Source organism: Cydia splendana, chromosome 24 (genome assembly GCF_910591565.1).
Source record: "Cydia splendana chromosome 24, ilCydSple1.2, whole genome shotgun sequence".
Lineage (NCBI taxonomy): Eukaryota > Metazoa > Arthropoda > Insecta > Lepidoptera > Tortricidae > Cydia > Cydia splendana.
In genome coordinates this window covers 1,118,943-1,140,480 of record NC_085983.1, presented here as the reverse complement: position 1 = coordinate 1,140,480, position 21,538 = coordinate 1,118,943, and the positions used below count along the sequence as shown (strand labels likewise).

Genomic DNA, 21,538 nt, shown 5'->3' with positions numbered 1-21,538 from the left:
AAAAAAGAGATTCTGACTTTTGACAAATGTCATCATTGCCGCACATTTTCAAACAAATTGTCAATAGCACTGCCAATGATTAATACAGTATGTTTCTTTTTGATGTCGATTATTGGAAATAACTTTTGTTTGAAAATTTAATTCTTTATCTTTTGTCCTAATTAAAAAACTATTACCATTAGAGCATTTCTGAGAAGTAACCCCACGTGGGATTTCAGGGTTTGTCCAATGGCTAAGGTCACCCTGTATAATTCTCGGTACAAAATAGTCTGCCGTTTTTTGCGGGGAAGGGGCACATCAAATGTATAGGTACGTCATGTCAGATAAACGTCATTCCATACATGTGGTTGACCATTGGCCGCCTATTTTCGACAGAGGGGAACGCCTGTTAATGACCACTCCGTTTGGTTATATTCTCTAAGCGTAAAATAAATGATTGAAATATATATGCAGAAGAATCATTAATTGTCAGAGATGTGACAGCCGTGTCCAGCCAGACGAGTCAATTTTTCGCCAATCTGATTAAATTGTCCGATCGAATCAGGACGTGCGGACGCAAACTCCAATTTGGCTCGCTGATTATGACCGATATTACCGATAAAATGGAGTGCGGACGCAAGAATAGGTACCAATTTGTGACGCCAGTATTTTTATTTTGGGGCATTTTTTTCAATTAAAGGGCGCTAATATCTCCATAAATCTAAGATTGGTGACTAAATTGGAAATTGACGCCAATTACATTTCTGTTCAAATCGGTCGATTTGATCACCCCGTCTAGAATCCACTCGTAAGATACGATACAAGATACGTATCTTGTATATCCATCTTATACAAGATACTTTAAAAAAAAAAATCTTGTAACTTGTATTTAGATACTTTCCGTTGGTATCTTAGTATTTTATATATACTTTTTATATTCGAATAAATTTCGCAGTTTTATTTTCAAAACGCACGCAGCGTGTTGTAATTAAACGCGGCTTAGCCCCCATTCGCACGACAGCTTTTTCAACGCGCGTTAAAAAAGCGCTTGAATCTGTCCGCACTCTAATTTCGACTTAACGTCCAAGGCTTAAAGTCGAAAATCCAACAACGCTTGATAAAAAGCGCCACCGCTGTCGTGTGAATAAATACACACGTATCCATTTGTGTCATTCAAACGCTTTTTTAACGCGCGTTGAAAAAGCCGTCGTGTGAATGGGGGCTTATACGGGTATATATAGCGGGTCAAGCAGATCTTGACAGTAGAAAAAGGCGGCAAATTTGAAAAATGTAGGTGCGAAGGGATATCGTCCCATAGAAAATTTGAATTTGAATACATATGTCGGAGCCTGACACCAGAAAGACGTATTGCAGCGTTATAGTTCATTATTTTAGACGCCTGTATAAAATTGATTAGCAATGTTGAGCTACGTATTATTTGCTTGTAACGAAATAAATAAAGTTGCGTAGAGAGTAACGCCGTCTATTGGCGCATTGTTGAAATAAAGTTGCGTAGAGAGTAACGCCATCTATTGGCGGGTTGTTGAATTAAAATGACAGGTAGAAGGCTTTGGAACGTCAAGAGGTTTCTCTTGGGTGAACGTAGGCACGAGTTGGCATTTTTTTGTTATGTTGGTAGACTGGTCGAGCAGGTTTGCCAACTTGACTGAGGCGGGAGCGGAGAGGCTCCGCCGCTGGTAGTTCCTCTTGATCGGGCCGCGCTAGAGATAGGACGTACTCGTTAGCCAACCTCGTGCCTAACTCGCCACGTTCCTGAAGGCTTATACCTGAAGGATTATTCTGATAGCTTATAGAATCCAACGTTCTTTAACCATTTAGCTAAGTGTCTTATTTCAAGTGTTATTTTGATTTCTTATGTTTCATTAGAAGCTTACTTTTGTGAAATAAAGAAAGGATGTGTTATGTGTTGTTTTGAAAAGATTTGTCCCTCGTGTGTTTGTTGCCGGTCCCGTATAGGGCTAAATCTTCTCAGGTCAGAGGTGTAGGGTTGGAGCCGGCCTAGTTTGACTTGAATAAAGATTAAAACGATTATTATGTGATCTTTTTAGTTTCATATCGATCCCTTGAGTTAAAAATAGCAATTAGTTATTTTAAACATTTAGTACTGAAATATAGTAGGCGCTAGTATGGTTAACGAGTCCGAAGGTTTATTTCGTGCACTGGTAGCAATGGTAGCATACTGGTTTAACTGTGAAGTAATACATCTAGGTACTACCCCCACGCGCCCACCGCCTTTATGACCATCGGTTTCCGACATATATATATATATATATATATATGTGTCGGACCCTGACACCAGAAAGACGTGTTGCAGCGTTATAGTTCATTATTTTAGACGCCTGTATAAAATCGATTAGCAATGTTATTAAAGCCTGACAACAGTTTATTTAACCCTGAGATAGTGTCGCTGCAAACAGCTTACGTATGGCAATAATGTGCGTACGTCATGTATAGTCGGGGTAGTGGGCATTGGCTTCATGTTGATACTCGTATAATGTCAAAACATTGCTTACAGAGAATTCGGTTCTTTCAATATACCTATTCGTCAAAATCTGATTCTAAATATTCAATATTTATATATTCTTCGTTTTCTGACTCTGACGAAGTCTGATTTTCATCAGATGTTGTGTCGCTTTCAGGACCACCAACCTCGATTATAAAACGTTCAGTCTCCAATTCGATTATAGGATTTTTATCGTCGATCTACATAAACCATAAATGAAATATTAAAGTTTAAACCAAACAACTAACCAGTTCAATAAAACCGCACTATAAAATGTCAATACCGGTCATGTCAACAACCAACTTTAAAACATTGTTTATTGGAATGCTATGTAATCCTTCGTCTTTTTTAAGCTGTAAGTATTTGATTGCATTTACTACAATTTTTTTCGCATCTTTGGTAATTTTTTTTGGCTTTTTTGTAATAAAACCGTTTATATTTGAATATATTCGTAGATATTTTCCATTTGTTTACATCGGTGACATTCGATGACATCCAACGTTCGTTGTCAAAGAGTACTTGTTGCCAGTAAAAGAAATTAGTACCATTGAAAATCCGCAAAATGGCGAGGGTCAAATAAACTGTTGTCAGGCTTTATTTGGTTGTAACAAAATAAATAAAGTTGTGTAGAGAGTAACTCCGTCTATTGGCGCATTGTTGAAATAAAGTTGCGTAGAGAGTAACGCCATCTATTGGCGTGTTGTTGAACTGAGATGACAGTGAGAAGGCTTTGGAACGTCGAGAGGTTTCTCTCGAGTGAGCGTAGGTACGAGTTGGCATTTTTGTCGGTATGTTGGTAGACTGGTCGAGCAGGTTTGCCAACTTGACTTTGAGGCGGGAGCAGAGAGGCTCCGCCGCTGGTAGTTCTTCTTGATCGGACCGCGCTAGAGATCGGACGTACTCGTTAGCCAACCTCGTGCCTAAGAGCTCGTTCCCACTATGTCGGATGTCGTGGCGATTTTTAATCGTGTGTCGTTGCCGCTGTTCTCACTATGTCGGATGTCGGATCCGGATTTCAATCGGGTGTCGGCGGTACTGTTCCCACTAGTCGTCTGTCGTGCACGATCGCAGCTGGCGCGTATTTTTCGAGTGGGTAGCGAGGCTTAGTACAAGATGAACGTCGACGAAATGTTTGTGGTTTTGTATTATTTGCGAAAGAAACGATTAGAGGCAGTTAAAAAAAGGAGATATTGGGTACACCCAATTCTCAGGGAAAGATTTACCTTAGGAATATTTCAGAATTTGATAGTTGAATTAATCAACTTCAAATGCTTATTTTTATATTCTTCTATAGTCTTGTCCCAAATAACCTCTTTCCTGAACAAGTGCGATCAAATCTTCAGAATTTATATTAAGTACAGCCATTATTACAATTTTGCAGCATAAAAACACAATACTCTCCTTCCGCGCCAAAATATGTTTGCGCAATGCGAGCGATCGCAACGACGCGGCAGCGACGCGCGGGTGTGTGAGGGGGTGCCGCGCGGGCGGCGCGGGCGAAATCGTTCCGACATCCGACAAAATGTGAACAGCGCTATATTCACTCGTACGCGAGCGAGACACGACACGATTTTTTTCCGGGCTGGGAGGGCTGGCAAAACGCACGACATTTTATGTCGTATCCGACACAAAATCGTTGTCGGACGAGTGTGAACAGCTTCATATAAAATGTTCTGCCAGTGGAACGTACGATTAAAAATCGCCACGACATCCGACATAGTGGGAACGAGCTCTAACTCGCTACGTTCCTGAAGGTTTTTATACCTGAAGGATTATTCTCATAGCTTATATAATCCCGCGTTCTTTAACCATTTAGCTAAGTGTTTTATTTCAAGTGTTATTTTGATTTCTTATGTTTCATTAGAAGCTTACTTTTGTGAAATAAAGAAATGATGTGTTATGTGTTGTTTTAACTTGTTTTGAAAAGATTTGTCCCTCTGAGTTTGTTGCCGGTCCCATATAGGGCTAAATCTTCTCAGGTCAGATATGTAGGGTTGAAGCCGGCCTAGTTTGACTTGAATAAAGATTTAAACGGTTTCTTTTTACTTTCATATCGCTCCCTTGAGTTAAAAATAGCAATTAGTTCTTTTAAACATTAAGTACTGAAGTATAGTAGGCACTAGTATGGTTAACGAGTCCTAATGTTTATTTCATGCACTGGTAGCAATGGTAGCATACTGGTTTAGCTGTGAAGTAATACATTATCGTACTACCCCCACGCGCCCACCGCCTTTGAGACCATCGTAATTCGACATATATAACTAAACGGGTATATTTACCTCATTACCTAAAATATAAAAACACAGCTCCTGTTTCGTCTTAATACTTGGGTCACGTGCTGACCGTCACCGATGATTTAAGTGACGTGACGACTCTGATATTGAAAGGGAACGGAGAGCGTCGTCAGTTCGTGCCAATATGATAGCCCGCAGGTTTGCCAGCTGCTCGATAAACGTGAAAGTCACACTGCCTGTTCCGTGCATGTTGCACGACTTTCTACACGTGCAGCCTGTGTGCACTGCAGAAAAACATGTATTTACTATAGATATGTGTCCAAAGAAACAGTAACAGTTGTAACCAAGTAACAGTTGTAACCAAGTAAGACCAAGTGCGGGTAGTTCGAAAAACTCGCGCGGCTAGATGTTGATGTCAACTTGAGCCAGTCTTCTCCGAGACCTCGGGGACAACGCCGTCCTCGAAACGTCGGAGGTAAATCTTAAAAACTTAAATACGCGATTAAGAGCCAACAGGAGTGGTCATTCCTCCATACAAACGTAGTCCTCGTTTTCCTCCGTGGTTTTTGAAGCTAGAGCAATGATTTTTTCAACACAGATTAATATTGTCAATATCTGTGTCGGACCGTTTTGCTTTTTTTGATATTTTTGTTTTTTAAGGCGCTAGAGCCCTTCAAAAACGGCCAAAATGGCCTAATAGACTATGCCGCAATGAGAGGCGTGGTATTCAAAACTGATATCAATTAGCCAAAAAAGCAAAACGGTCCGACACAGATAATTTCATAATCATTTAGATTTCCAAATTTGGTTACGATTGGTTAAGTTTTGGGGGAGGAAAAAGAGGACTACGAAACCTCGATTTTTGTCATTTTTACGCAGGATTTTTCGCCTCAGCTGCAGTTGTCCCTATCGCACTAATTTTAGGGGCGGAGTCAAGTTTCTAAATACGTACACAGCCAGAAAAGTGATGGGCAATAGTCGACATTTAATGTCGATAATCTAGTGATGTAAGAAGTTATCGATAAACCGTCTTGTGTGAAAATATCTAGATCCTAAGATACAAGGGGTTTTGGGTTGAGAGTAGGGAACACATTTTTGTAGTTATGATATACAATCTATTATGAACTTTTTGATTCTAATATTTCAAATTAGAAATCAAAATCAAAAATATTTTATTGCATGGTTAAAATGGGTTAACAAAATTTTTAGGTACCTACAGGCACGCTTCGTAATTGTCGAGCAATTTAAGGTCCTAGCTGAATTGGTTGTTCCATACTTACTCGTGCTCTATGGAATGTCCAATTTAGCTAGAACCCTAAATGGCTCAACAATCACGGAGCGTGACAGTACAAATGATTCATGTTCTGTATATCCTGCCCTACAATGGCTAACGCCATTGTAGGGCAGGATATTTGGTTGTCATGTCTATACTTCGTTTTTAAGCATTATTGAAAAAAAAAAAGTAAATACTAATATTAACCATTAAGTACATAACTATTACAAAAAAAGCTAATAAATAATTATACGATTGCATGCTTAAAAAAGACACGTCACCTTCACTCTAATGCTAAACAAACGAAGAATAAGAACTAACAGCGATAAGACCGCCTGTTGCTACCTTTATCTACATTGTAAATCGGTTTTAGGGTTCCGTACCCAAAGGGTAAAACACGGGACCCTATTACTAAGATTCCGCTGTCCGTCCGTCCGTCTGTATCTCTGTATCTCACGAACCGTGATAGCTAGACAGTTGAAATTTTCACAGATGATTTATTTCTGTTGCCGCTATAACAACAAATACTAAAAACAGGATAAAATAAAAATTTTAGTGGGGCCTCCCATACAACAAACGTGATTTTTGACCGTAGTTAAGCAACGTCGGGCGGGGTCAGTACTTGGATGGGTGACCGTTTTTATAAATAATGGTACGGAACCCTTCGTGTGCGAGTCCGACTAGCACTTCGCCGGTTTTTTTTTAATTTGTTTTTATGTTTGTGGTGTAATAAAGAATATTTTAGAGTCAGACCAAGAAAAGTCTACAGCAATTTTGATAGCACACGCAGTGCAAGTGTTATTTATATGTCATAATTTCATAGAAGCGACGTTTGAAATAATACTTGCACTGCGTGTTCTATCAAAATCGCTATAGATTTTTCTTGGCCTAACTCTACTTTAAATTACAAAGTAAGGCCTAAATTATAAAATAAGGCCCATCAATGTTTTTTTTTTGTGTTTATTAAACTTGATATTTTGTCTATAGTATTAGCGGACATGGCCTCAAAATTTAAACCCGCTTAAGAATCGGGCCTTATTTCGTGCATTATATACAATACTACCCATTTTTGTGTAGTCATTATTTATACTATAGAAGCATTGTTTGAGTAGCCAATTATTTAAACAGTATTTTTTTAAAGGGCAACGGTGGCAATATTTTAAGGTCTGGATAATAAGATACAGATCTTAATAAGGATATCAATGTAAGTGTATGTTACCATGACTACCAAACAAACAAATGTGATAGAATTTGCCAGCTGGCATTGTAACATTCAGACAGTTACCTATGTACCTAATCTGAAATATGAATAAATTAGTAATATTTTAAACAGGAAAGTAAACCGAATTTTGGCCTTTTGCTGGACACAATCACAATAGTAATTTGTTTTACAAGAGGGCAAAGTTTATCGCCACCGGTTGATGCATTTGCAGCACCAATGGTAGAAAATGCAAGCTCATCATCAACTGCATAATCGACGTTTGATATGACTATTGAATCCGAGCTTTTTGATCATGAATCATGATAAAACAAAATTTTAGAAGGTCGCAGAATAGTGGATTTAAAATATTTATTTTCTGTGATCTCAAATATCAGGCACGATCATACAAATTGTACATTTGCTGATCTTGCCTTTGTCATTGAAAGACGTAAGGGTTTACACAGAGAATATATATTTAAGTGTAATATGTGCAAAAAAAAGGAAACGATACACTCTGAAGACCCAAAAAGAAAATGTTAGTAAATACTGCTCCTCCCCATGGTTACTTGGTTCCTTATTCAACCTACCTGAAATTAAACGAGTAGGTTAGTAAATTATATCATTTTACATTATAAAGTTAAATGTTTAGGTATCTCAATCACTTACTCACTGGTGGACATAGACGCAAAATTTTTGCCCATCTACTTATACTATCTTATAAAAAATGAAATTTTGAAAGTTAGCACGCATAAAGTTCGTTTTTTTTGCATTAAGGTAACAGATTTTGACATGTCTTATTAAAAATTACCATTGAAAAATAAGTCATAGCAAATATGTTAGAATTATAAATCATATTAATCATATTAATGAGCAAGAGCACCCTAAACCGGCGAGCGTGTATGAGGAATGTTATGAATGTGAAGGAAGCGAAAGTGGTATGTCAGGATCGTAGCAAGTGGAAATCCGTGGTCTCTGCCTACCCCTCCGGGAAATAGGCGTGATTGTATGTATGTATGTATGTATGTATGTATTAATCATATACTTTTTTATATTCTTTTGCTTTCATAAGTAATATAAACTAATTTTTGAAAGCGTTTTTCAATAATTATTAATAAAAAGACACGTCTTGATTGTTTACCTTCTTTCTAATGCTAAAAAATAACGAACTATAATAACCGGGCCTTATTTGGTACAGAACCTTGATTTGATAGGTACATCGGATATTCTGGGCCCCTGAGTTTGTTACGTAAAGGACAAAATGGTGACATGTGGTTAGAGCTGATACTGTTAAACTAGTGGTTCTGTGCGCTAAGTATAAAAAATAAGCTTCAGCGAACTCATTAAGCCTAGAAAAAACCCTACACCCTACTGCCACTTAAGTCAGTCTTGAGTCTTTGAATCAATTTCCGTAGTAGTACTACTACTACTAAGGTACTAGGAGGTAATAAGGCCTACCTGAAAAATAATGTTCTTACAACAGTGTAACCGTGTTAGTTATTTGAGTAACATATATGTAAAGTGATACAATTAAAAGCTAACAGCAAACCAATACATAAATTATATCTTATGTACTTCTTATGAATTACACTCTTATAAAGGTTTCGGCTAATTACGCTTAATTACTTGAATAAAGGTAGATGAATTGCGTGCGGTCCAATAGGTAACCACAACTCACGGAGTCCAAAACAATAAGCTGATCAGCAAAGTCAAGTAAACAAAGGCAAGTCACAGTAGTAGAAAGATTATCGAGTTCCGTAAACGTAAGCCGGGTCAAAAAATTCAATCGCAACACAGTAAGTAATAAGTGAACGCCTCGTGGCAGTAACGCACGAAAAATAACATTGCAAATTGTCGGCAATGAGGCGCGCGCGGGTGCAAGCGTACGCATCTGGGTGCGTGCATTACACACACAAATACAGTCTCTCACGCCCCGTCAGAGCGACGGGTATATTCAGCTTGAAATCTCAAAATTGACTTTTAGCTCAGCTCCCGTTTCGTCTTAAGTCCCGTTGTGTAATTTAATAATGTTAATAGATATTCTTTAAAATATAACACGTCAGCTCGAATAACATCTTTTGAAGAGCGTTTCGTGTATTTTTTGCCATTTTTAGGGTTCCGTACCCAAAGGGTAAAACGGGACCCTATTACTAAGACTTCGCTGTCCGTCCGTCCGTCCGTCTGTCTGTCACCAGGCTGTATCTCACGAACCGTGATAGCTAGACAGTTGAAATTTTCACAGATGATGTATTTCTGTTGCCGCTATAACAACAAATACTAAAAAGTACGGAACCCTCGGTGGGCGAGTCCGACTCGCACTTGTCCGGTTTTTATACATATATTGTGACCTTTTTTGCCACAGTTTTGTTATTTCTAGTCAGGATTGAGAGCCCTTTTCATCCTTATAGAAGAAAAAAAGTGTCCTAGTGGTCCTAATATTTCCATACATTTATCAAACTTTCCTTTTTGTTGCCGCTATACAAAGTATAGCGTATATTTTGGTGAGTGCTTAAATGACCTTTACTACATACTACATTCCTTTATATATTTATTTATCTACGTTAAGGAGAACCAACAGCTTTAAACTTACAATAGACAAAAAGTTTGAAACTGAAAGCCAACTACAGGAACTCATAGTTAGTTACAAAGTATTCTTAATTAAACAAATACTAGCACTAATGCGCACAAAAAGAGAGAAAAAAGCGTAAATGAAATTGGAAACCTTAGAATAGATCCTAAGTTTCGGACCACTCCGTTCATTAGCACGTAAAATAACTGAGGGTTAGAGTTCAAAAGATGAAAACAGAGTAAAGTAAAATTTATCAGATAGAAATGCAGTTAAAGAATATTAAATGTAAAGGCGACACTAAGTTGATAAATTCAATGCATTTAATCGCCGAATGAAAACAAAATGTAAGGATCATACAAAAAGTGTACATGTAGAACATTAATAGGAACACGACGAATTTACGACGGCTCCTGTGGTCACAGTACTTGCACTTGAAAGGTTTTTCACCAGTGTGAGTCAACAGGTGAGTCCGTAAGCCAAATTTCCTTCTACACTTGTAGCTACAGTGGCTACACTACACATGAAAGGCTTCTCTTAAGGTGAGTCCGTAATTCTGATTTTCTTTTACACATTGTAGGCACAGTGTTTACACCTGAAAGGCTTCTCGTCTGTGCGAGCCATCAGGTGAGTTTGTAAATCTGCTTTACTTCTACACTTGTAGCTACAGTGACTACAACTGAAAAGCTTCTCATCTGTGTGACTCATCAAGTGTTTCCGTAACTGTGTTTTTCTTCTACACTTGTAGCCACAGTGACTACAACTGAAAGGCTTCTCATCTGTGTGAGTCATCAGGTGTTTCCGTAAGTGTGTTTTTCTTCTACACTTGTAGCCACAGTGACTACAACTGAAAGGCTTCTCGTCTGTGTGAGTCATCAGGTGACGCTGTAAATCTGCTTTACTTCTACACTTGTAGCTACAGTGACTACAACTGAAAGGCTTCTCGTCTGTGTGAGTCATCAGGTGACGCTGTAAATCTACTTTACTTCTACACTTGTAGCTACAGTCACTACAACTGAAAGGCTTCTCATCTGTGTGAGTCATCAGGTGTTTCCGTAACTGTGCTTTTCTTCTACATTTGTAGCCACAGTGACTACAACTGAAAGGCTTCTCGTCTGTGTGAGTCATCAGGTGTTGCTGTAAATCTGCTTTACTTCTACACTTGTAGCTACAGTGACTACAACTGAAAGGCTTCTCGTCTGTGTGAGTCATCAGGTGTTTATGTAAATGTGCTTTTCTTCTACACTTGTAGTCACAGTGACTACAATTGAAAGGCTTCTCGTCTGAATGAGTCATCAGGTGTATCCGTAAGTGTGCTTTTGTCCTCGACTTGTGGTCACAGTGTGTACACCTGAAAGGCTTCTCGTCTGTGTGAGTCATCAGGTGACTCTGTAAGTCGCTTTTTCTTTTACACTTGTAGCTACAGTGACTACAACTGAAAGGCTTGTCATCTGTGTGAGTGATCAGGTGAGTCCTTAAATTAGATTTTCTACTACTCTCATAGCCACAGTATTTACACCTGAAAGGCTTTTCGCCTGTGTGTATAATCATGTGAGCCTTTTCATACAGTTTTTTGTCACCATGTAGCATTTGATGTCGTTCTAAACCATAATCCCCTACGGTCGAATTATGTAAAGGTGAGTAATTGTGTACGTGCTTTTTCAAAACCGACTTGCTCCTGAACCGTTTGCCGCAATGGTGACATTGATAGATGGTGGTGGTGACATGGGGTGTGGGTGCGGGCTCGGTGGCGTGCAGCTTGTATGTGCGGCGCCCGACCCGGCAGGTGCGCCGCTCCGCGTCCACCAGCAGGCGCTCCAGCCTGACCGAGCACGAGCGGCGCCGACCCGACACCACAGCAGAGGAGACAAGAGTGGGCGCTGTAAGACGACAAAATAATACTCAAATATCCAAAATACCAACCTGATAAATATGTAACAGTGGCAGGGCGTTACATAAGTTTCTTTAATTTAACTAATAATTATCTTCCATACTTCATTCTTGACAATAGATGAGTGTCTGGTGATCCATAACGATTCAGATGCTTCAAAACGTGCAAGAGTTTTAAAGCATGGGGGTAATCTAGCTACCAAGTGAAACACACAATATTTACCACACCAACGCGAAGAAAACTCTAGCTATAAAACATCACAAACCGAATCCAAATTAATCATTAAATACGAGTATCATTACTTTAAACTTTAACGGTAGGGTGAACTTTCAATAGCCAATGTGAGTAAAGCAATTGAAAATTAGCATCTATGTGGCAAGCCATTCTAGAGGAAAAATTAAACTTTGCTATAATATGTCTTTTGAGAATAAAGAATAAATTACATTTTGTTTTTGGCTAGAACTATCAATATGTACCATCTAAACATATTCCTATACATCAACATCACAACTAAAACGAAAATTTTAATTAATTCAGCTGAAGATAGAAGCAAAATAGAAAACATATTTACAGAATTTACTCTCTATTTAGACTCTGTATTGGTGTGTGTGTGTTATGGTAGTTTGAATGTGGGTGTCGGGAAGAGCTTCGCGAAGTAGTTCCCACAGTAGTTAAACAACAATCAACACACCTCTCACCACCGGGGCGACTGTGGGGCGGTGCGGGCGCTCCGGCCCCAGCACGAGCTCGTCCTTGACCACGTGCTCGTCGTACAGGCCGGCCAGCACGGCTGCCTCGCTCACGCCGCACCCGTCTGTGCTGTCCTCACACTCCTCCTTCACACGCGCCTCTTCATCCATAAATCCAGCTTCCTCCTTAATAAGGGCTGAAACAAAGGGTTGTAATTACCATGAGAGTTGTAAGTCAGACAAACATATGGATGAATCAACATAGATTGTTTACAATGCTGCCTTCATGTGTGTTCGTTCATTGAGACAACCAGGCCAACACTTCAATGTATAACATAGTCACCAAAGGCGTTGCGTGCAAGAATACATGTGACATATATGACATTTCTATAAAATTAATAAAGATAAGCCTACCGATAATTTTATCACAATTAGTTTATATATTTAATTATTTAATAAAAACTGGAACATATCCTAGTATTTTGAAAAGTGTAAAAGATAGTGCCTATCTACAAAGGCAAAGGGAATAAAGATGACCTTCAAAGTTATAGGCCGATAAGCATTAGCCCTGCAATCGCAAAACTTTTTGAATACGGCTTAGCAAACCGATTAAGAACGTTTCTAGAAAAATTCAGCTTGTTAAGTGACAGACAATACGCGTATAGAAAAAATAAATCATGTTTAGACGTTATTCGTCAAGCCCTAAAAAATATACTGTTGGCTAAGGAAAACCAATGTCACGTCGCAAATGACACGGGCATTCGACCTCTGTAATCACAATGTACTAGAAAAAAAACTCGAACATATTGGTATTCGTGGCCCTAGCCTTAAGTTAATGCCGGACTTCCTGCGTCAGCGGCACCAATGCGTTGCTATAAATAATGGCCGTACTAAATCTGATGGCGGGAATATCGATATCGGCGTTCCCCAGGGTTCGTCCTTAGCAAATTTGTGCTTTCTGATCCAGGTTAACGATTTACCTAAAATCGTAAATGGTGAAATGTATATTTTTGCTGACGATGCCTGTGACATTATAAACGATAAATTCGATATTGCTCTTATACAAGAACCATACATTTACAAAGGCGAGATAAGAGGCTTAAACGGTACTGGCGGGACATTGTTATATGTTTGTCCTGAGAGTACTATGAGGACATGTATCTATGTTAAAAATGGCATTGACGCTCTGCTTCTACATGCTTTCTGTTCCAGGGATCTGACTACGGTCAAGATCCAAAACAAGGGGGGGGGGGGGGGGGGTAAGGCACTAATCATCTCATCAGCCTACCTTCCCTACGAGGCAGCGGATCCAATCACTGGGCAACTGAGGGATCTCGCTGCTTACGGCAGCCAGGCGAACACCGACCTGATCATCGGCTGCGATGCAAATGCTCACCACGTCATCTGGGGGAGCTCGGATGTCAACAGAAGAGGAGAGAAGGTACTGGATTTTCTGGTAAGCTCTTCTTTACAACTATTAAATAAAGGCAATGAACCGACATTCGTCAATGCAAGGCGGGGGGAGGTTATTGATATAACGCTAGCGTCCAACAACGCGAGTAATAAGATTAGCTCATGGCATGTCTCTGGGGAGATTTCTTTATCGGACCACAGATATATATGCTTCAGGTATAAGACTAAAATCCAATTAGAAACTATACGCAAACGGAATCCCAGGAACACCAACTGGTTAGCGTTCAAAAGTGACCTGGAGGTGGAACTGGGAGACCCTAAAGGCAAGTTAAACTCTATTATTGACATAGAACTTGAAACAGACAGAATAGCACAAGCTGTCTATACAGCTTGGACAAACAACTGCCCGGAAAAGAAAATCCTGGCGAAGAAGGTGCCCTGGTGGAACCCGGAGATTGCAAAACTCCGGAAGGAAATCAGGGCTGTCTTCAATGATGCTAAAAGGACCAATGACTTCGAGCATTACGCGCGAAAACTCACGGAATACAGCAAAGCTGCGAGGAAAGCAAAAAGGAAAGCATGGATGAACCATTGCGATCAAATCAGGTCCATACCGGAAGGCATGAGACTTACAAAGGCACTAGCTGCAACGAAGTCAGTTCCACTCACTTCCATTAGAAGAAGTGACGGAAGAATGACTGAAACGGGGCTAGAAACCCTCAAAGTTATGTGTGACACACACTTCCCAGGCTCGATAATACATCAGAGCGTAACGGACGATGTAGCAACCGGTGCAATGGAACAATCCATCAGCACGACCAGGTACAACTGGGACACGTCTAAAAAGGTAGTAGATCACGATAAGATACAATGGGCACTATCCACATTTCAACCATACAAAGCCCCGGGGCCAGATGGAATCTACCCCATACTACTACAAGAGGGCGCCAATGTACTAATACCGCACTTAGGTAGACTGTACAGAGCGTGCATAGCCTTCGGACACGTACCGCGTGTGTGGAGGATGGTAAAACGTACTTGCCTAAACCAGGCAAAGCAGATTACACAGAAGCCAAATCATACAGGCCGATAAGTCTGTCGTCGTTTTTCCTCAAAACACTGGAGAAACTGGTAGACAGACACATAAGGGATGGTCCTCTTAAGAGGCATCCGCTGCACCAATTGCAGTGTGCGTATCAGCCGGGTAAATCGACTGAAACGGCACTACACCTGGTGACAATCAGAGCGGAACAGGCGATAGAGAACAAAGAACTATGTCTGGCCACTTTTATAGACGTGGAGGGGGCATTTGACCGCACCACGTATCAGGCAATCAATATTGCAGCATCTAAACATGGCATAGAACCAACAATCTGTAGATGGATTATGGGAGATGAAATATTAGCTACGGCTACGAAGGGTTGTCCACAGGGTGGGGTTCTCTCACCAACTCTCTGGAGTCTGGTAGTTAACTCACTGTTGGAAGAACTAAACAAAGGCCCAATACATACGGTAGGGTACGCAGATGATTTAGTGATTCTTGTAAACGGGAAATTCCCGGGAACAGTATCGGAAATCATGAATAAAGCACTGAAGCAAGTGGAAAGATGGTGCAACTGTCATCAACTCTCCATAAACCCAGGCAAAACAGTAGTAATACCGTTTACCAGGAAAAAGACCCTTAATGGCATGAAGCAGCTGAATCTTTATGGAAGGGTACTGGAAATGTCCAATGAAGTGAAATATCTAGGCGTTACACTAGATAAAGAGCTGAACTGGAGAAAGCATGTCGAACTAACAACCACCAAGGCACTTAGAGTGTTTGGAATGTGTAGATCGGCTTATGGCAAAACGTAGGGTCTAAACCCAAAGGTACTAAGATGGATCTATACCATGATGGTAAGACCTATCATCTTGTACGGATGCCTGGCATGGTGGCCAAGGACACTAAAGAGCACATGCAGAGATGCCCTTATGAAAATACAAAGAACGGCATGCATGGCTATTACTGGCGCGTTTAGAACGACGCCAACAGCGGCGATGGAGGTACTGCTAGACCTCTCGCCGCTACACCTAGTGATACAATCTGAGGCGCGGAAATCGCTACACAGGTTGACCCTAACAGGCCTCTGGAGCGATAGCAAGCCAAAGACCAAACACACAAACATGGAATGCGACAATTTCATGAAAAGGATTACGAACATGGGCTGCGATAAGATGCAACCCAAGTTTGTGTTCCATAAGAATTTTAACGTTAAAATTCCAACAAGGGCTGAGTGGACCGAAGGTCTTGAAGCACCAATCTCTGATGAAAACGACATTATATGGTACACAGATGGGTCTAAGACAGAATCTGGTACGGGGGCAGGCATTTATGCAAATGACTTTAGTAGTAGTATAAGCATGGGCAATTACGCCACTGTCTTCCAAGCCGAGACATTCGCTATAATTGCCTGTGTGCATGAGAATATAGTTAGGCGAACCCAAGGGAAGAATATCTATATACTCAGCGACAGTCAGGCCGCTCTCAAAGCGCTCGAAGCTCCCAGAGTGGACTCTAGACTGGTATATAATGGCGTCCAAGCTCTGAACCAGCTTGGAAGGCAAAACAGGGTGCAACTGGTATGGATCCCAGGGCACGAGGGATTCATAGGCAATGAAAATGCAGATGAACTCGCCAGAGCCGGATCTGTAAGTAACCTTATAGGTCCGGAACCATTCGTGGGGCTCTCACAGGGAACCATCACAACGGCTATTAAAGACCATACCAAGACCAAACACCAGGAAGAATGGGATAGTCTGACGGGTCTAAAGCATGCAAAGCTCTTTATGCAAGGAATAGACTCCGGCTGGAGCAAAAAGCTTTGGAAACTTAGCAAAAGACAACTCCAAATCATAACGGGGGTGTTTACTGGCCATTACGGGGTCAAAGGATTTCTGGCCAAGATGGGACACTCTGACAACACCGATTGTCGTATGTGTGGCGAAGAGGAAGAGACAGTAAGACATTTAATGTGTGAATGTCACGCCCTCGCCAGACAAAGAATGAAGGACTTTGGAGCAGGATACCTGGAACCAAAGGACTTTAAAACGCTACCCATGAGCTCCATCATCCGACACATGGATATGGTGGGAAAAGCTCTTGAGTAGTTGACGGATCTCTTCTAGGGGGTAACTGCACAAAAGATCCCTATGGGTCGAAGTGTATCCGCAAGGGCCCCCGAAAACAATAAGATAAGATAAGATAAGACATTATAAACGCCAACACAATTCAATTCAACTCATTATGTAGGCTACAAGGTTGGTTTTCTGCTAATGGTTTAGTTTTAAACCTACATAAAACCCAAGTGATGCACATAAGCCTAGGGGGTAGGCCCCCGCGCCCACTAAGTGTCAACGTGGACGGAGCCGTCCTTCCTCAGGTAAATAGCACCAAGTTTCTAGGCGTGACGTTGGACGCGGCCTTGAAGTGGAACGTGCATATAGATGTTGTGTGTGGCAAGTTGTCTGGTGCATGTTTCGCATTGAGCAGATTGGCCCGAATCTTGCCCCACCAGCAGCTAAGGACTAGCTACTTCTCGCTGTTCCATTCGGTGATGTGCTACGGTCTAGAGTTCTGGGGCACAGCTGCGGAATGGCAACGTGTATTCATTTTACAAAAACGTGCAGTACAAATTATATCATATGCTCCACACGGACTAGGCAACTCTTCATAAATTGCAACATAATGACACTCACGTCACAATACCTAATTTACATAATTAAATATATTAGAAGTAACATACACCAATTTCCAATAAAAATATTTAAAAGTGCACGTATTACACAAAAATACGTTGGACTCGACATGTTGTAGACTTGTTAAATCCAACAAAACGGTATCTGTTGCGGGGCCAGGTATCTATAATAAACTACCCAACACCATTAAAAATATTGAAAATGACCTGACATTCTACTCCGAATTAAAAAAATGGCTGACTAGAAGAATATAATAATTATGATTTAATCGTAACTTAATTTAATATTTTATTTATTTGAATTGTATTGAAAATTTTTATATTGTTTTATTTTATTTTAATGAATTGTAATTTAATTGAAATTTACCTAATTCATGAATAACCCTTTTGACATGTAAAGTTTGTAATTTTATGAATAAATGAATATGAATATGAATATAAATGAATAAGTAGTAATGCAGCACACTAATTTCCAATAGTCCACAGGTTTTGTATAAGAATGTACATTTTCTCCTCTGGTGCCTGTTTTTGAGAATGTTTTATATATTTAATAGATGAAATCAGTTAAGTTGAAGTTATAATACAGATTGAATGAACGAATTGAATGTATCTCGGTATATATTCTATTAGCTCGGCTTCGCACGGGTTAACAAATTCCTTCTTCTTCCTGGCGTTATCCCGGCATTTTGCCACGGCTCATGGGACCCTGGGGTCCGCTTGACAACTAATCCCATGATTTGACGTAGGCACTAGTTTTTACGAAAGCGACTGCCATCTGACCTTCCAACCCAGAGGGGAAACTAGACCTTATTGGGATTAGTCCGGTTTCCTTACGATGTTTTCCTTCACCGAAAAGCGACTGGCAAATATCAAATGATATTTCGTACATAAGTTCCGAAAAACTCATTGGTACGAGACGGGGTTTGAACCCGCAACCTCCGGATTGAAAGTCGCACGGGTTAACAAATTATAGACCGAAATCTTCCTCAAGGATCACTTTATTGATAGGTGAAAACCGCATGAAAATCCGTTCAGTAGTTTTAGAGTTTATCGCGAATATACAAACAAGAAGACAGACGCGGCGGGGGACTTTGTTTTATAAGGTGTAGTGATGAGCTTACGCATTTCCGACCGGTCCGTCTCTGCCTCCTGCCTCACGCGCGCCGGCGACATGCTGCCGGCGTCAGCACTCGTCTCCATCTCTCGCAATGGCCGCGTCACAACTGCCACTCAAAAGTTATACTATTGTCCGAGTGTCTTACTCAACAGTAATATACATGATACTTATGATATTATTGAAACAAAAAAATTAAAGTAAAATAAATGACCCTGCTAAGCATTATGCATTATCAACAATACTAACGATACTCACAATAGCATGAGTAATATGAGTATTATCACACCACCAATACCGTCTTTACCATAAGGGCACACGGGGCCCCGAAGGACACACAGTAACAGTATATTTGATTATACTCATAATAAATAGAACATCATCGAAAAATGTTAGTTTACTTAATTTGCTTCCTTTACTTTCTAACAGGGCCCCAAATTCTTATTTGCCCAAGGGACCCAGCATAGTTTAAGACGGCCTTGCCACAGACAATGTCTTACCTTGTTTGTTCCTTTTAGCTTTCCCAACTTTGGTGTTCCTAAGTTCCTCTACGCCAGGTTCCGGAACTTGTCTTTGGCTGTCTCCGTCTGTGCTCTCTGGGACAAGCTCACGTGACTGCTTGACTTCAATATCTGTGTTGAAAGCTGAAATCGTCTGCAGATTAAAATAATTACGTAGGGGCTGTCCAAAAATTACGTCATCGATTTTCGATCCCCTCCCCCAAAAAAAATCATCCAAAAATCATGCTTTGAATGACCCCGTTTCCTCCTACACGATGCTAACATCATCCGATGTCCAGACCCCCCCTCCCTAATTTGAAATGACGTAATTAATGAATAGCCCCTTACTCATAAATAAATATAAATTAAATAAATATTAGGGAACATCTCACACAGAACAACCTAGCCCCAAAACAAGCAAAGCTTGAACTAAGGGTACTAGGTGACAATATATACATACTTATACACATAGGAAACACCCATAACTCAAGAACAAATGTGTTCATCACAAAAATAAATGCTCTTACAGGGATTCAAACCCAGGGCCTTCAGCTTCTTATGCAGCATGGTCATAACCCACTAGGCCAGACTATAGTTGTGTTGATCTGGAGAATGTTCTCCGTTTTTTATGGAGAATGTTCTCATTCTCGATAACAGCACAACTATACGCCAGGCCAGTCGTCAAAGTTATAGTTACATCTAGATATGGGATGAATATTCGGTTTTCGGCATATTTTACAATGTTAGTATTCGGCCGAATAGGTTCGAACTGCCCTATATTTACCGAAGAGAAAAATTATTTTTTTGGGCATGAGCTGACACGGGTGCACTTTGCGGTCAGGCGTGAGACGGTCCCGTGTCTTTTCATAAACATTCCTGGCCGTTCCAGAAGGAAAGTTAAAAAACACGTGCGGAGTGCAGATCGCGAACCTGTATGAACTTATTTCAGGCAGTTTTAGCCTAACCGAATATTCGGTTCGGTATGATCTGAACCAAATATTCGTATTCGGCAAAGTCCATATTCGGCGCATCCCTCATTTCTCATAGTTGACCGAAGCGTTAGCGAAGGTCTCCGTGTTGATTATAGTTAGATCGACCGACCTGTTGGTGCGTGGCGCACGCGCCGCTCCATTAGCACGGGGCCGAGCACGAGCTCATCTTTAACGGCGTATTCGGAGTACAGCCCCGTCGCCGCGCTCACGCCGGCCGACTCGTCTTTTACACTCACATCTGAGTACGATGGCTCAGCTTTTATGTATACACATTCGCGTTTGGACTCGTCCTTTACATACACATCATCCAGCGGCTCAATCTTCACAGATACTTCCGTAGACGTGGGCTCATATGTTATACACGCTTCCTCACAGCGCTGAACCTTTACGCAAACATTCTCTGTGCCCTGTAACGCTGAAGACTCCATCGAAATAGGATATTGTTTCAAATCCATACAGAATATACTAAAACAGGAATTAAAGCTACACTACAAAGAACACTGGCTGGAACACAACGTTTTATAATACTAGGAGATTATTTGAGAATACTATTCTTGTTAAAATAAACTCAATTTGTTCAATTTTCCGCAGAAAATCACTGCAATCAAAGAGAATACAACCATATAATATTATAACCCAAAATGACTCGGAGTTATTAACAACATTGGTTATATCCAGGCTGACGCAACTAGGAACAAAATAAGGTTTTGTATGGACTATAGTGACCTAGCCATAGCCAAAAAAACAAAATAAAACGTCAGTGCTATTCATCTGTCATGTCAACTGTCAGCCACATTGCTTTGTTGCTTGTCATGGCGGTTCGTAGGTTTTACTTACGTATTTCTTGCAATTTCTTTTTTAAAAGCCTTCGTTATTTTCCAAAACAGTCAAACGTGATAAGAACATACAGTCAGTCAATAGATTTTGTTTAAATGCCACCGAAAACTAAGTTGTTTCAGTGCGAAATATGTGGAAATTGATACACTCGCGAAAATCGCAAAAAAGGAAGTTTATGGCGAAATTTCCATTAGATGAAGACCGGTAAGTATTGCTTTAGATACTTTTAGCATTATTTTGGTGTAGCAGGCTATAAACACATCGAAAATTAGATATTTCATATCCACTTTCATTGTGAACTAGGGATGTACTACAAGTATCGATACGAAGTATCGATATCGACTGCAGTCTAATTTTTTATCAATGTAAATAGTAAATAAAATAAAATGAGTGAATTTCCTGGTAACTTGCATACAACATGACTATAATTATTTCTCCGAATATTTTTAGTGGAACATTATCTCATTACAGCTTGGCAAAAAGAGTAGAAATTAAAAAGTGGCAACACTGTAGTGTCGTCCCTTTCAAACCAATGCATGTAAGAAAACGGGACGACACTACAGTGTTGCCACTTTTTAATTTCTACTCTTT

General features: G+C 40.3%; 2 protein-coding genes across 3 annotated transcripts in view; both read right to left on the bottom strand.

Annotated features, from left to right (window-relative positions):
* The window catches only part of LOC134802150 (zinc finger protein 25-like), a 371,645-nt gene that overhangs the window by 271,524 nt on the left and 78,583 nt on the right, over positions 1-21,538 (bottom strand). The window lies entirely within an intron of this gene.
* LOC134802294 (gastrula zinc finger protein XlCGF58.1-like) lies at positions 10,133-20,737 on the bottom strand. 2 transcript variants are annotated; one of them, XM_063774876.1, is made up of 5 exons: positions 20,220-20,737; positions 19,119-19,262; positions 18,626-18,727; positions 12,357-12,551; positions 10,133-11,654 (listed from the first exon to the last, which is right to left on the bottom strand). In XM_063774876.1, the coding sequence occupies exons 1-5, from the start codon at positions 20,563-20,565 to the stop codon at positions 10,342-10,344; spliced, it is 2,100 nt and encodes a 699-aa protein (XP_063630946.1). In that variant the 5' UTR covers positions 20,566-20,737; the 3' UTR covers positions 10,133-10,341. The 2 variants fall into 2 exon arrangements, with proteins under 2 accessions (XP_063630946.1, XP_063630948.1); XM_063774878.1 differs by lacking the exon at positions 18,626-18,727.